The sequence below is a fragment of the Somniosus microcephalus genome, chromosome 8 (genome assembly GCF_052327205.1).
Source record: "Somniosus microcephalus isolate GS21.2 chromosome 8, FLI_Smic_1.0, whole genome shotgun sequence".
Lineage (NCBI taxonomy): Eukaryota > Metazoa > Chordata > Chondrichthyes > Squaliformes > Somniosidae > Somniosus > Somniosus microcephalus.
In genome coordinates, this window is record NC_140994.1 from 63,546,399 (window position 1) to 63,559,333 (window position 12,935).

At 43.5% G+C, this 12,935-nt stretch overlaps 1 protein-coding gene across 1 annotated transcript in view; it reads right to left on the reverse strand.

The window, feature by feature from the left end:
- The window catches only part of noc3l (NOC3-like DNA replication regulator), a 50,589-nt gene that overhangs the window by 20,472 nt on the left and 17,182 nt on the right, over positions 1–12,935 (reverse strand). The window contains exons 7-9 of the mRNA XM_085994809.1: positions 9,282–9,335; positions 6,276–6,406; positions 1,223–1,384 (exon numbers count right to left, since the gene is read on the reverse strand). Coding sequence (XP_085850935.1) covers positions 1,223–1,384; positions 6,276–6,406; positions 9,282–9,335 — 347 coding nt within the window. The remainder of the gene's footprint in view (positions 1–1,222; positions 1,385–6,275; positions 6,407–9,281; positions 9,336–12,935) is intronic.

The window sequence follows — 12,935 nt, forward strand, 5'->3', positions numbered from 1 at the left end:
CGTTTCCGACTTCAAAACCACGGCCCTGAAATTCCTAGGGCTGGAGAATGGATGCAACTGCACTTACACCAGCGGAGTGGGGCCCCAGGAATTTCCTGGCCCAGCTCTTTGACACTGTATTTTGTGCCAGGCACATTTTCCATTTTTTTTTTAAGCACACAAGCACATTTCTCTCTCTCCAGCACAGAAGTCACCTGGGTGTGGTTGAAACAACTGCATTACTGTACTGTGCCACGCAGGTAGTTTCATCAAGACGAGCAGAAGTATCAGGTGGCAGACTGCCCTATTCAGGTAGTCACTTTCTCAAAAACAAATCAAGTAACAAACTGAAACTAGATCACACAAACCATCCTATGGCTATTATAACCAAGAGTGTTTCTTTCAAACATAACTTTAGATATTAATATTTTTCCTTTCAGCTCCTTCTAGATTTCTTTCATTGTTAAAGGTATAAAACATGTTTTGTGCAGAATAAGCACACACATTATAAACAATGGCAACACTTCAGAGTGTAAAATTTCATTTGTGTAGAGGCCTGAAAAATATTGGAAGGGAAGCTCCCAGCTGAACGAGGTAAGCTCCAAAAAAGGAGCAAAACTCAGACCCAGGCCACTGAGCAATGGAAGGCCTCTGTGGAGGCAAACATATTGGACAGATTTTCAAGCGACATCATCAACAGTTTTTGGGATATGTTTAAACATTTGCAAGTTTGTATTTATTTGTTATGTTACAACCCTTATTTTTAGGTTAATAGCAAAACAAGATGGCAGCTGAAAAAAAGTTCCAAAATATTTTTTGAGAAGCTTCATTAGTTTGCTTTCTCCTACTTTCCAGTTCTTTATTGATAGCTGTTTGCTAATTCTTCACTGGTAGTTTTTCTATCTGCTTGCTGTTTGCCCATCGGTAGGTTTCCTACCTGCTTAATATTTTGGGCCATCAGCTTTGTTCAGTTAACATTGATTGGTTCCTTTTTTATGAACATGATATTTCAGCCAATGTGGTTCAAATGTGACACGCATTTGACGTGCAAGATTTTCAAGTGTGACATACATTTTTCACGCACAACAGGGGCAAGCTAGATGTGAGAATTCTAATTATATACATTAATTATCAATAAATATAGATTTACCCAAATTTAATAGCAGCATGTCTGTCACAACATGAAGTATTTTATCATTGGCTGTTGCACTGATTTTAACTTAAATCCAAATTTATTCAGTACCTTTGTAGCTTTCTCAGCTTCAGTTAGAGGCCGTATCCTGTAGAATGGTGCGATGTCTTTAAAGAGCTCCAACAAAGATACCATCACCAGTTTTCGAACTGTTACTGCAACATTTGGATCCTTTTCCATTAGCATTGAACGCAGTTCCTTCAGCTTTTTAATCTGTGAACAGAGTAACAGCTTTAGATCAATTTTAAAGCATTTTTTCCCCAAATTAAACATTGTCCCAATATATATTTATTTCATTTATTTTTCTGCTCTTGTACACTGACACTCTTTTGAAGTTCATATTCAGTTAGCCATTATTAACTCCTCCATCTAGAGGCATGAAACCCAATTATTTTGCCTACACAAAACTACAGAGAAGGTTCACTCGGTTGATTCCGGAGATGAGGGGGTTGACTTATGAGGAAAGGTTAAGTAGGTTGGGCCTCTACTCATTGGAATTCAGAAGAATGAGAGGCGATCTTATCGAAACATGTAAGATTGTGAGGGGGCTTGATCGGGTGGATGCGGTGAGGATGTTTCCACTGATGGGTGAGACTAGAACTAGGGGGCATAATCTTAGAATAAGGGGCTGCCCTTTCAAAACTGAGATGAGGAGAAACTTCTTCACTCAGAGGGTAGTAAATCTATGGAATTTGCTACCTCAGAGAGCTGTGGAAGCTGCGACATTAAATACATTTAAAACGGAGATAGACAGTTTCCTAGCTGATAAAGGAATAAAGGGTTACGGGGAGAGGGCAGGGAAGTGGACATGAGTCTAAGTTTGGATCAGCCATGATCCTATTGAATGGCGGAGCAGGCCCGAGGGGCCATATGGCCTACTCCTGCTCCTACTTCTTATGTTCTTATGTTATTTAACAGAGTCACCAGTGCTCGAGTGGAGCTTAAAACGCCGGCATGGACTGGTTGGGCCGAATGGTCTGTTTTTGTGCTGTATATCCTATGTAACCAGTAGTTATCCATGGAGTGCTTAAGATTTCCTCCAGAAGCTATGGATTTCCATAAAAATCAAAACTCACAACAAGTACATGGATGACAGATTATTATTGGATATATTTTTGTTATTTCAGTCTAATATACTAACTTATTTTAGCTATGAGACTTTGAAGTACTTTATTATATGCTAGGAGCGCTAAAAGAAGATACTTTTGAATAATTCATCATGGGACACATTAAAGTTTTTAACTTATGACTCACAGACAGCACAATTAACACAAGAATATAAATAGTGGGCCACACCATTATGTACAGGATGAGGTCCTAAAAGCTGAATATAGGGAGTTAGGAGGTAAATTAAAAAATAGGACCTCAAAAGGTAGTAATCTCAGGATTGCTACCAGTGCCACGTGCTAGTCAGAGTAGAAATACCATGAATACGTGGCTAGAGGAATGGTGCATGGGGGAGGGATTCAAATTCCTGGGACATTGGAACCGATTCTGGGGGAGGTGGGACCAGTACAAACTGGACGGTTTGCAGCTGGGCAGGACCGGGACCGATGTCCTATGGGGAGTGTTTGCAAGTGCTGTTGGGGAGGGTTCAAACTAAAATGGCAGGGGGTTGGGAACCTGTGCAGGGAGACAGAGAAAATGGAAACAAGGATAGAAGCAAAAGATAGGAAGAAGAAAAGCAAAAGTGGAAGGCAGAGAAATCAAGGGTTTAAATCAAACAGGGCCACAGTTAAAAATAATTCTAAAAGGACTAAGAGTGTTAAAAAAACAAGCCTGAAGGCTTTGCGTCTTAATGCGAGGAGCATTCATAAGGTGGCTGAATTAGTTGCGCAAATAGATGTAAACGGATACGATATAATTGGGATTACGGAGACATGGCTCCAGGGTGACCAAGGCTGAGAACTCAACATCCAGGGGTATTCAATATTCAGGAAGGACAGGCAAAAAGGAAAAGGAGGTGGGGTAGCGTTGCTGGTTAAAGAGGAGATTAACACAATAGTAAGGAAGGATATTAGCTTGGATGATGTGGAATCCATATGGGTAGAGATGCGAAGTACCAAGGGGCAGAAACATTAGTGGGAGTTGTATACAGACCCCCAGTGGGAGTTGTATACAGACCCCCAAACAGTAGTGGTGAGGTTGGGGATGGCATTAAACAGGAAATTAGAGGTGCGTGCAATAAGGGCACAGCAGTTATCATGGGTGACTTTAATCTGCATATAGATTGGGCTAACCAAATTAGTAACAATACTGTGGAGGAGGAATTCCTAGAGTGTATACGGGATGGTTTCCTGGACCAATATGTCGAGGAACCAACTAGAGATCAAGCCATCTTAGACTGGGTATTATGTAATGAGAAATGATTAAGTAGCAATCTTGTTGTGCGAGGTCCCTTGGGGAAGAGCGATCATAATATGATAGAATTCTTCATTAAGATGGAGAGTGACATAGTTGACTCAGAGACTAGGGTCCTGAATTTAAATAAAGGAAACTACGATGGTATGAAGCGCAAGTTGGCTAGGATGGATTGGGGAACATTGCTTAAAGGGTTGACGGTGGATAGGCAATGGCAAACATTTAAAGATCGCATGGATGAACTACAGAATTTGTTCATCCCTGTCTGGCATAAAAATAAAACAGGAAAGGTGGCTCACTGTGGCTAACAAGGGAAATTAGGGAGAGCATAAGATCCAAGGAGCAGACATAAAAATTGGCCAGAAAAAGCAGCAAACCTGAGGATTGGGAACACTTTAGGATTCAGCAAAGGAGGACAAAGGGATTAATTGAGAGGGGGAAAATAGAGTATGAGAGTAAGCTTGCAGGAAACATAAAAACTGACTGTAAAAGCTTCTATAGATATGTGAAGAGAAAAAGATTAGTGAAGTCAAGCGTAGGTCCATTGCAGTCAGAATCAGGGGCATTTATAATGGGGAACAAAGAAATGGCAGACCAATTAAATACATACTTTGGTTCTGTCTTCACAAAGGAGGACACAAATAACCTCCCAGAAAGGTCAGGGAACAGAGGGTCTAATGAGAGAGAGGAACTGAATGAAATCAGTATTTGTAGGGAAATGGTGTTAGGGAAATTGACGGGATTGAAGACCGATAAATCCCCAGGGCCTGATAATCTACATCCCAGGGTACTTAAGGAAGTAGCCCTAGAAATAGTTGATGCATTGCTGGTCATCGTCCAAAATTCTAGAGACTCTGGAACAGTTCCCATGGATTGGAGGGTAGCTAATGTAACCCCACTACTTAAAAAAGGTGGTAGAGGGAAAACGGGGAATTATAGACCGGTAAGCCTGATATCGGTATTGGGGAAAATGCTAGAGTCTATTATAAAAGATGTAATAGCAGAGCACTTGGAAAACAGTAACAGGATCGGACAAAGTCAACATGGATTTACAAAAGGTAAATCATGCTTGACAAATCTACTGGAATTTTTTGAGGATGTAACTGGTAGAACTCATAAGGGAGAACCAGTGGATGTGGTGTATTTGGACTTTCAGAAGGCTTTCGACAGGGTCCCGCATAAGAGATTAGCATGCAAAGTTAAAGCACATGGGATTGGGGGTAAGGTACTGACTTGGATAGAGAACTGGTTGGCAGACAGGAAGCAAAGAGTTGGAATAAATGGGTCTTTTTCCGAGTGGCAGGCAGTGACTAGTGGGGTATCGCAGGGATCGGTGCTAGGACCCCAGCTATTCACAATATATATTAATGATTTAGTCGAGGGAACTAGATGTAATATCTCCAAGTTTGCAGACGACACAAAGCTGGGTGGGCGAGTGTGCTGCGAGGAGGATGCAGAGAAACTCCAGTATGATTTGGACAAGTTGGGTGAGTGGGAAAATGCATGGCAGATGCAATATAATGTGGATAAATGTGAGGTTATCCACTTTGGTGGCAAAAACAGGAAGGCAGATTATTATCTGAACAGCAATAGATTGGGAAAAGGGGAGGTGCAATGAGACCTGGGTGTTCTTGTGCACCAGTCGCTAAAGGTAAGCATGCAGGTGCAGCAGGCGGTTAAGAAGGCAAATGGTATGTTGGCCTTCAAAGCGGAGGATTCGAGTACAGGAGCAGGGATGTCTTGCTGCAGTTGTACAGGGCCTTGGTGAGACCACACCTTGAGTATTGTGTGCAGTTTTGGTCGCCTTATCTGAGGAAGGATGTTCTTGCCATGGAGGGAGTGCAGCGAAGATTCACCAGACTGATACCCGGGATGGCAGGAATGACGTATGAAGAGAGATTGGGTCGATTAGGCTTATATTCGCTAGAGTTTAGAAGAATGAGAGGGGATCTCATTGAGACTTATAAAATTCTAACTAGATGCAGGAAGGATGTTCCCGATGGCGGGTGAGTCCAAAACCAGGGGTCACAGTCTAAGGATAAGGGGTAAGCCATTTAGGACAGAGAGGAGAAGGAATTTCTTCACCCAGAGAGTGGTAAACCTGTGGAATTCTCTACCACAGAAGGCAGTTGAGGCCAAATCATTAAATATATTCAAGAAGGAGTTAGATATAGTTCTTAAGGCTAAAGGGATCAAGGGATATGGAGAGAAAGCAGAGACAGGGTACTGAATTTGGATGATCAGCCATGATCTCATTAAATGGGAGAACAGGCTTGAAGGGCCAAATGGCCTACTCCTGCTCCTATCTTCTATGTTTCTATGTACTTCAGTTCCTTGTCCTAAAGGAAAGCAGGCTGTGAGAGCCATTACTGGTTTTTAACAATAAATCCTCATTCTAGCACCATTACAATGTATTCATCTTTTTATGTTATATACACATTGATACTACTTCTATAGGTCCCATAATGTCCCATGTGCAGGTTCTTGCAGAGCGCCTTGTTATGTGGATCATTACACAGCAGCTTAAATACAATCTACTCTACTTTGCAATGCCATCAAAAACACAAAAGTGAAAAAACTCAAAGAATATCTATTGTTAAGTATAGGCTTTAGGTTGCACTCTGAGTCTGTCCAAAACACTCCTACATCCTTGAGACAGTAGTCTGTCTCTCTGAAGCAGTTCTCACTTCACTTATCTGGTGACTATTTGAGATTATATTCCATAAAACACAGAAGTGCTTACGTTATTGTCTGGTTCAGTCAAGATGGATGATGCCAAAGTGGCAATGTGGATCTTTTTTTCTTGTAACGTCTTTCTTCTCAGCAGTAGTAACTCCTCCGTGGTCAACACCTGAAGAGGCTCCTTTGCAGCAACTAAGTGAAAAGGAAAACAATAGAGATGAACAAAGAGTCTTTCCTTAAAGATAACTGTTAGAAGTGCTTGTGTACATACTTTATATGGAAATTGAAATTAATAGAACTTGCTGCTCATCACAGTGCAAGGAAGATACTTGCCACCGGCCATCCATAAGAAGGCAACTTCAAGAGGAAAAACAATGGAGCCCTGGTGGATTAAGCCATGCATCAATCATAATTGTTCTGCAAAACACCTGTCCCTTTTAGCCTTACTTGTTCATTTTTTATTTTTTTATTATTTATTTTCTGCACTCTTAAAATTCTACTGTATTTTTCCCCTCAGGTAATCAGCATTTTTTTTCTTGTCTTGTCATAAATCCTAATCAATTTTTAAGCTTTGTTCAGAATTTTCTTTGTAACTCTTACTTTTATTTTTTAACTTTTGCAGCAAGAAATCATTTTTCAACAGTCAAACTAAGCAGGATTCAAACCCATTTTTTGGAGATGAAAGAGAAGCACTTAATCCCATAATTGACAGTCACAAACTCTGATTAAAAAGGGAGAAATGCATATATATTTATATGCACAGTTGAAATATTCACAATTACAAAATAAATTTTCCTTTCAAGTAGTAGTGTTTCAGTTACTTGATAAAATAAAACCACTTGAAAAAGCTAACAACTCAAAACTGCAGCTAGCATATATTTATTTTAAATCATTTTCACATACACATCATTCAATTTATGAAAGGCTGCCAAAAGCAGTTGGACAAGTAGGAAATTTACCCTTCTAGTAATAGCAGGTTGGGACACAGCTTGAAGTGTGAGACTGAAGCAGGACAGGACTGGAGTATCACTTAAAGAGGTGTGTGTACTGCTTCCTTTCTGACGCTCAGGGTGAATCACTGTATCAAAAACAGGTGATTGAATCACATTTGAAGAAAATCAGTCTGCCCTATCAAAGTCCAGCCATGACTTAGAGCATGGATTAGAGTTTACGTGGAGATGAAAGAAAGTGCCCTTGGTGTCAGGTCGAATGTGGGTTGAGCAATATGACAAGGTTCTATGCCTCTGGGATGAGTTGACGATGATAACTGGGTAAAAAGATGGAGGACTGGAGCAATGTTCCCAGTGATTTTTATGGTGCGTGGGCCCATTAACTGGCTGCACGGCCCATTCAATTTTTCACGCATGCACGATTATTTCCGCCCTGGTGAACAGCCTGCGCAGGACCTCCAGACTGCTGCGCAGTCGCGCAGCTTAGCAGGAACGTTGGTCTGGAGGCCTGTAGAGGTTTGTGGGAGCTGAAAAGGTGGCCTTTCCTTTATATTGACATTACATTAGAGGAAGTTTTGGCTCATCCATGTCTTGACGTTGGAGAGGCCCAGTGTTGTTGATGGAGTTGGCAAGGTGGGATAACCCCCAACTTATAACTTCACTTTATTAGGGAGATAGACTATCAAGATACAAATACTTTATATTGGCGATAGCACCTTATTACACCTCTGAGAAACTTCCCAAAGTTCACTTTCAGCCGATTTATTGCAGGCAATGGACATGACCATTTTGATTACATTGACGTTTGGAAATCTGATGGACCTGCAAGTTACAATATTGAACCAGGCGGTACAGGTAAGTGCTAGAGTTATACTTCTTGAGCTAATATGAGCACCTCTCCCATGGAGTTGGTTAAGGTAAGTAGGAAGATATTGTACTTAGCACATGTCCTTTGGATAAGATGTGACATCCGTCTGCCTGAAATGTTGCTTCAGTTGGATATTCAAAGATCCCATAACATTATTGATGTAAGAGCAAGGAGAGCTCCTTGTCAAGATTCATCAACGGATACTACCAAAAAACAGCTTAACTAGTTATTTGTCTCTTTGCTGTTTGTGCAATTTAGCTGTGTGCAAAAATGGCTGCCTGCAAAACAACTCGCTACATTCCAAAGTAATGAATTATGTGTGAAGCGCTTTGGATATGAGATGCAATATTTTTTCTTTCAACAGTGGCCTGGAGTTTCTGCTAGGTTGCACTGCTAATTCCAGCGCAATTCACCCCAGATCGGTCAAACCAGCACAAAAGATGGAGGAATTTCAAGCGGAAATCGAATTTCCGCAATCTTTTGCGCTGGTTTAAAAAACATCGTGCTGGAAGCCAGCCCGGCCCACAAAACTGGCAGCGCTCCCAGATTGAATTAATCACCATGGCGAGTTTCTGCTGATTGCACCCGTTTGCGGGCCTTCGAAGAGGCTCTTGAAATTATGTTTTATTTTTAAAAGGTACAATAAGCACCTTTTAATTGCTTTAAATTTTTTTTCTACTTTACGAAGAAACTGACGACTGTACACCAATGTAACTAGTATATGGTTCTGTAGTTTTTTAAAGTCATTTTCAGTTATTTAAAATCGAGTTACTAACAGGTAGTAGATTAGACACCAATTTAAAATGCTTATTTTTCAGGATAAACCCATTTTCAGTTGTATTAATAAAACCACACCAGGTTATCACTTAAATATATCATGGAATATTTTTAATGCCAAAGTTTTTCAAACAAAAATTATGTTCTAAAACGCTGCCCAACTGCGCTGGTTCTTGGAAGATTTTACGTTTGCCGATATGCAAATTAGTTTGAGCAGAAACTTGAGCAAAAATTTCACTTTGCAAAATGATACAAATTTGAGCACAATTTGCACCCGGGTCGCCGATTGCACCCAAAGCGGAAACTCTTGGCCAATATATGTGATTTGTTGCTGTTTTAGGAATACGATATATCAGCTTATCAAGTGCCAGTGTGACACAAGCTTCACGTATGTGAAATTCAAATGTGACACTTTAAGACAAACATTTTTTTTAAATATGTAATTGACAGATTTGTAAAATCATTTTCTTACCTTCCTCATGCTGTTGATTTACCTCAGTCATTTCTTCTTCTTCTTCCATTAGAACTAGAGAAAGCATGCTACAGTTAGTATCTGCAATGTAGTTAGTCACACCACAGTCGAGTATATTAAAAATATTGGCCTAGAAATTGAGTTTGCGCTGCGCCAGGGCTTTAGCGCCGGAAGTTAGCGCCGGCGCTAAGTCCCTTTGCGCGCGCCAAAAATTCAGTAGCGCCGCGCCCAAATGGCTGCCGGCGCTACTGAAGGGTTTTAGCGCCTGAAAACTGGCGCAACGCGCCGCATTGCGGCGCTGCGGCGCCCGCTGCGGTGCGGCAGGCTCGGGAAGTGCAGGCCTCCTCCTTCCGTTAAGGAGGAGCTGCCTGCACCCGGCCGCGGCCCGCGCAAATGTCCTCAAAAATGAGCCCGGCACCTCGGACAAGTGCCGGGCTTGCATCTGTTCCGCGGGGGGGGCGGGGGAGAAGTCCGGGGAGGGAGCTGCGGGCAGGCGGCCGGCGGGAAAGCGGCCGGCCGCCGCGCCTCCTTAAAGCGCCGGCGCAGACTCCGGCAGCACTCGTTTGCCGGAGTCTTAGTTGCGGCTGCCACTGGCGAGGCGGCCGCAACTGAATTTCGGCTTGGGGCCGGGTTACCACGGCAACCGGGACGATGCGCACACCGATGACGTCATCGGTGCCGGCGCAGCGCTACCGGTCTACCGCCGCGGAAGGGCCCCAGGCAATTTAGGAACCGGCGCCAATTGCAGCGCTAGGCCCTCTAGCGCCGCAAAATCGGTGCTAAGGGCACTGAATTTCTAGGCCATTACATATTGTCAACATTTCAATGAAATTACTGTGATCATGTCATACAAGGGCACTTGAGAAATCAACATTTTTAGACTACAAGACAAATATTATTTGACCCAGTAACATGCAAAAAGTAAAATTACCAAAACAGTGAGTGTTGCATAAAATGTTAAATTTTGACTAAATTCCCACAAATCTCCTGACGGCCCTCATACTAGTCGGGAACTTCAAAAACCATCAATATCGCGTCTATAAAAAACGCACTCTCTCAACCCCTCTGTCCTTATTAACTGTCACCCAAACTCCAACCTCCTTTTCTTATCCATGGTCCTTGAAAGTCGCCGCCCAGATCTGTGCACACTCTCCTGCAACTACCTGTTTGAATCTCTCCAATCACGATGCTCCCCTTCCCACAGCACTGAAACTGCCCTAACCAAAGTCACGAACAACATTCTCTGTGACCGTGGCTATGGTGCATCATCCCTCCTTGACCTCTCTGCAGCCTTCAAGAGATTGACTACACCATCCTCCTCCAATGCCTCCCCGCTGTTTAGGTTGTGGGACTGCTTTGTCCCACTCTTACTTAGCCAATTGCAGCCAGGCATGCCCAGCAATTGCATCACTTCCCACCCTGAGCATCATCACCTCTGCAGAATCCATCATTGACCCCTCCTTGTCCTCATGCTGCCCCTTGGTGAAATCAACATCAGAAAGTCAGCTTCCATATGTATGCGGATGACACCTATCATGACCCCTCCACTGCACTGTGTGCTGTGAAACTGCTTATCTGACATCCAGTCTTGCATGATCTGTAACTTCCTTCAGGAAAACATTGGAAAGATCAATGTTTTCAGTCCTCACCACAAACTCCATCCTCTCAACAGACTCCACTCTCCTCCTCAGCTACAGTCGCAAACTGAACCAAACTATGGCAACCTTGACATTCTGTTTGACCCCAAGCTGAGCTTCTGATCACGTATCCTTTCCATCACAAAAGCCGCTTACTTCCACCTATGGCAGCCTATCTGCCGCTGAAACTTTCGTACACACTTCTGCTACTTCCAGACTTGATTACTCCAATGCTCTTCAGGCGGGCTTCCCGTCTTCTACACTCCATAAACGTCAACTCATTCTCTGCTGCCCATATCCCACCCCACACTAAGGCCGCAGTTTCGCCTACCAAGGCGGGCTTATGAAGGGAGTCACAGCACGCAGGGAGGTTCTCTTCCCTTCCAATGGGCGGAAGACACCTCCCCAGGACACCAACGAAGCCTGGATGCACATTGCACAGGAGGGCACAAGCAGGGATGTTGTCAGGAGGACCAGGCTGCAGTGGCGCAAACCTTTCAATGATCTCAGTAGATCACGAAACGTTACTGCAAAGCCACACTCAACCTCATCCTGCTGTGCCACTCATCACATCCCCATCACTCTGCCTTTCCTACCCTACTCCTGCACATCCTTACTCACACCAACGTACCTTGCACCTAGACCCATCCCTCTCCCTCTATCTACATCATCACAGCCCCAGCTCACTAGCCACCCCACACACTCACCAAACATTGAAATCTTTATTTTCCACACTTGGCCTTCTTGGACAGATTTGTGTGCACCTTTGGAAGTGGCTTAGTGAGTTGCAGTGAATGGTGAGACATAACGGAACCCCCCGCAATGATGATGAGTGTGAAAGGAATGGCTTGGTCATTGCAGGGATGCTTTATGGTGCTGGTGTGGGGTGGTGCCAACCTGGCACATCATTTGGCAGCCAGGGTGTACAGCGTCAAATGAAGTAAATCTGGCCATGGGGAAGCCATCCTTGGCCTCCCGGGCAGCAATGTGGTCGGGTGCTGATGCCTCGTGTCCTGTGCAGCATCAGGTGATTGCAGAGCAGGTTGGTGCTGTTGTTGGTGTGCCTGGTGATGTTGGTGTTGGGGCTGATCATGGTGGAATTCTGAGAACTACAGTGAGATTTTTTGCAAGGGTACCGATGCTGCTGGAATTGATGGCAGCTGAAGTTGAGATGACAGAAGCGATCTGTCAATGGTGAGAGAGGTTGCTCCAAGGAGGTGACAGTGGATAGAGAGTTTACTCCAAACACTTCCAAACTGCATAAAGCTGAAAAGTGTATTCCAAATCCTGAAGGCTCCAGCTTCTAACACTGGAAAGTGAACAGCTATGAAATGGTAGCTTTTATGCCACTGTTGTAGCTGTCAACTATTCAGAGGAATGGAGTCATTGAGAACCCGACATACTTACCTGACATGATCTCCATGCGCCGGGAACCTTGTGAAAAAGCTGGTAAAATGGTAAGTACATGGTAAAATGCTGCTTAAGTACCTTTTAACAAGCTTTTAAGTATCTGAATTGGCTGACCCACCGCTTGGTGTCAGGTCTGTTCAGGGATGACAGACCCGACACTTGGGAAACTGACACAGAGGCGGGTTGACAGCGGGATACCCAAGTCTTGCTCACCCATTATCCCAATCCTCACTGACCTACATTGGCTCCTGATCCTCCAGTGCCTCAAATTTAAGATAATCCTCATATTTAAATCCCACCATGGCATCACTCCTCCCTATCTCTGTAACTTTCTCCAGTGCTACAACCCCATCTCCCCTGATCTCTCTATTCCTCTGACTCTGGTCTCTTGTGCATCCCACAACTTTCTTCGCCCCTGAACTGGTGGCCGTGCCTTCAGCAATCTGAGCCTCACACTCTAAAATTTCCTCTCTAAACCCCTCCATCTATCCACTTCCCTTTACTCCTTTAAGACCCTCCTTAAAGCCGCCCTTTTTTACCAAGCTTTTGGTCATCCTCTTCATGTCATTGGGATTTTTTTTTAATGTTGACGATGGTGTATCTATGC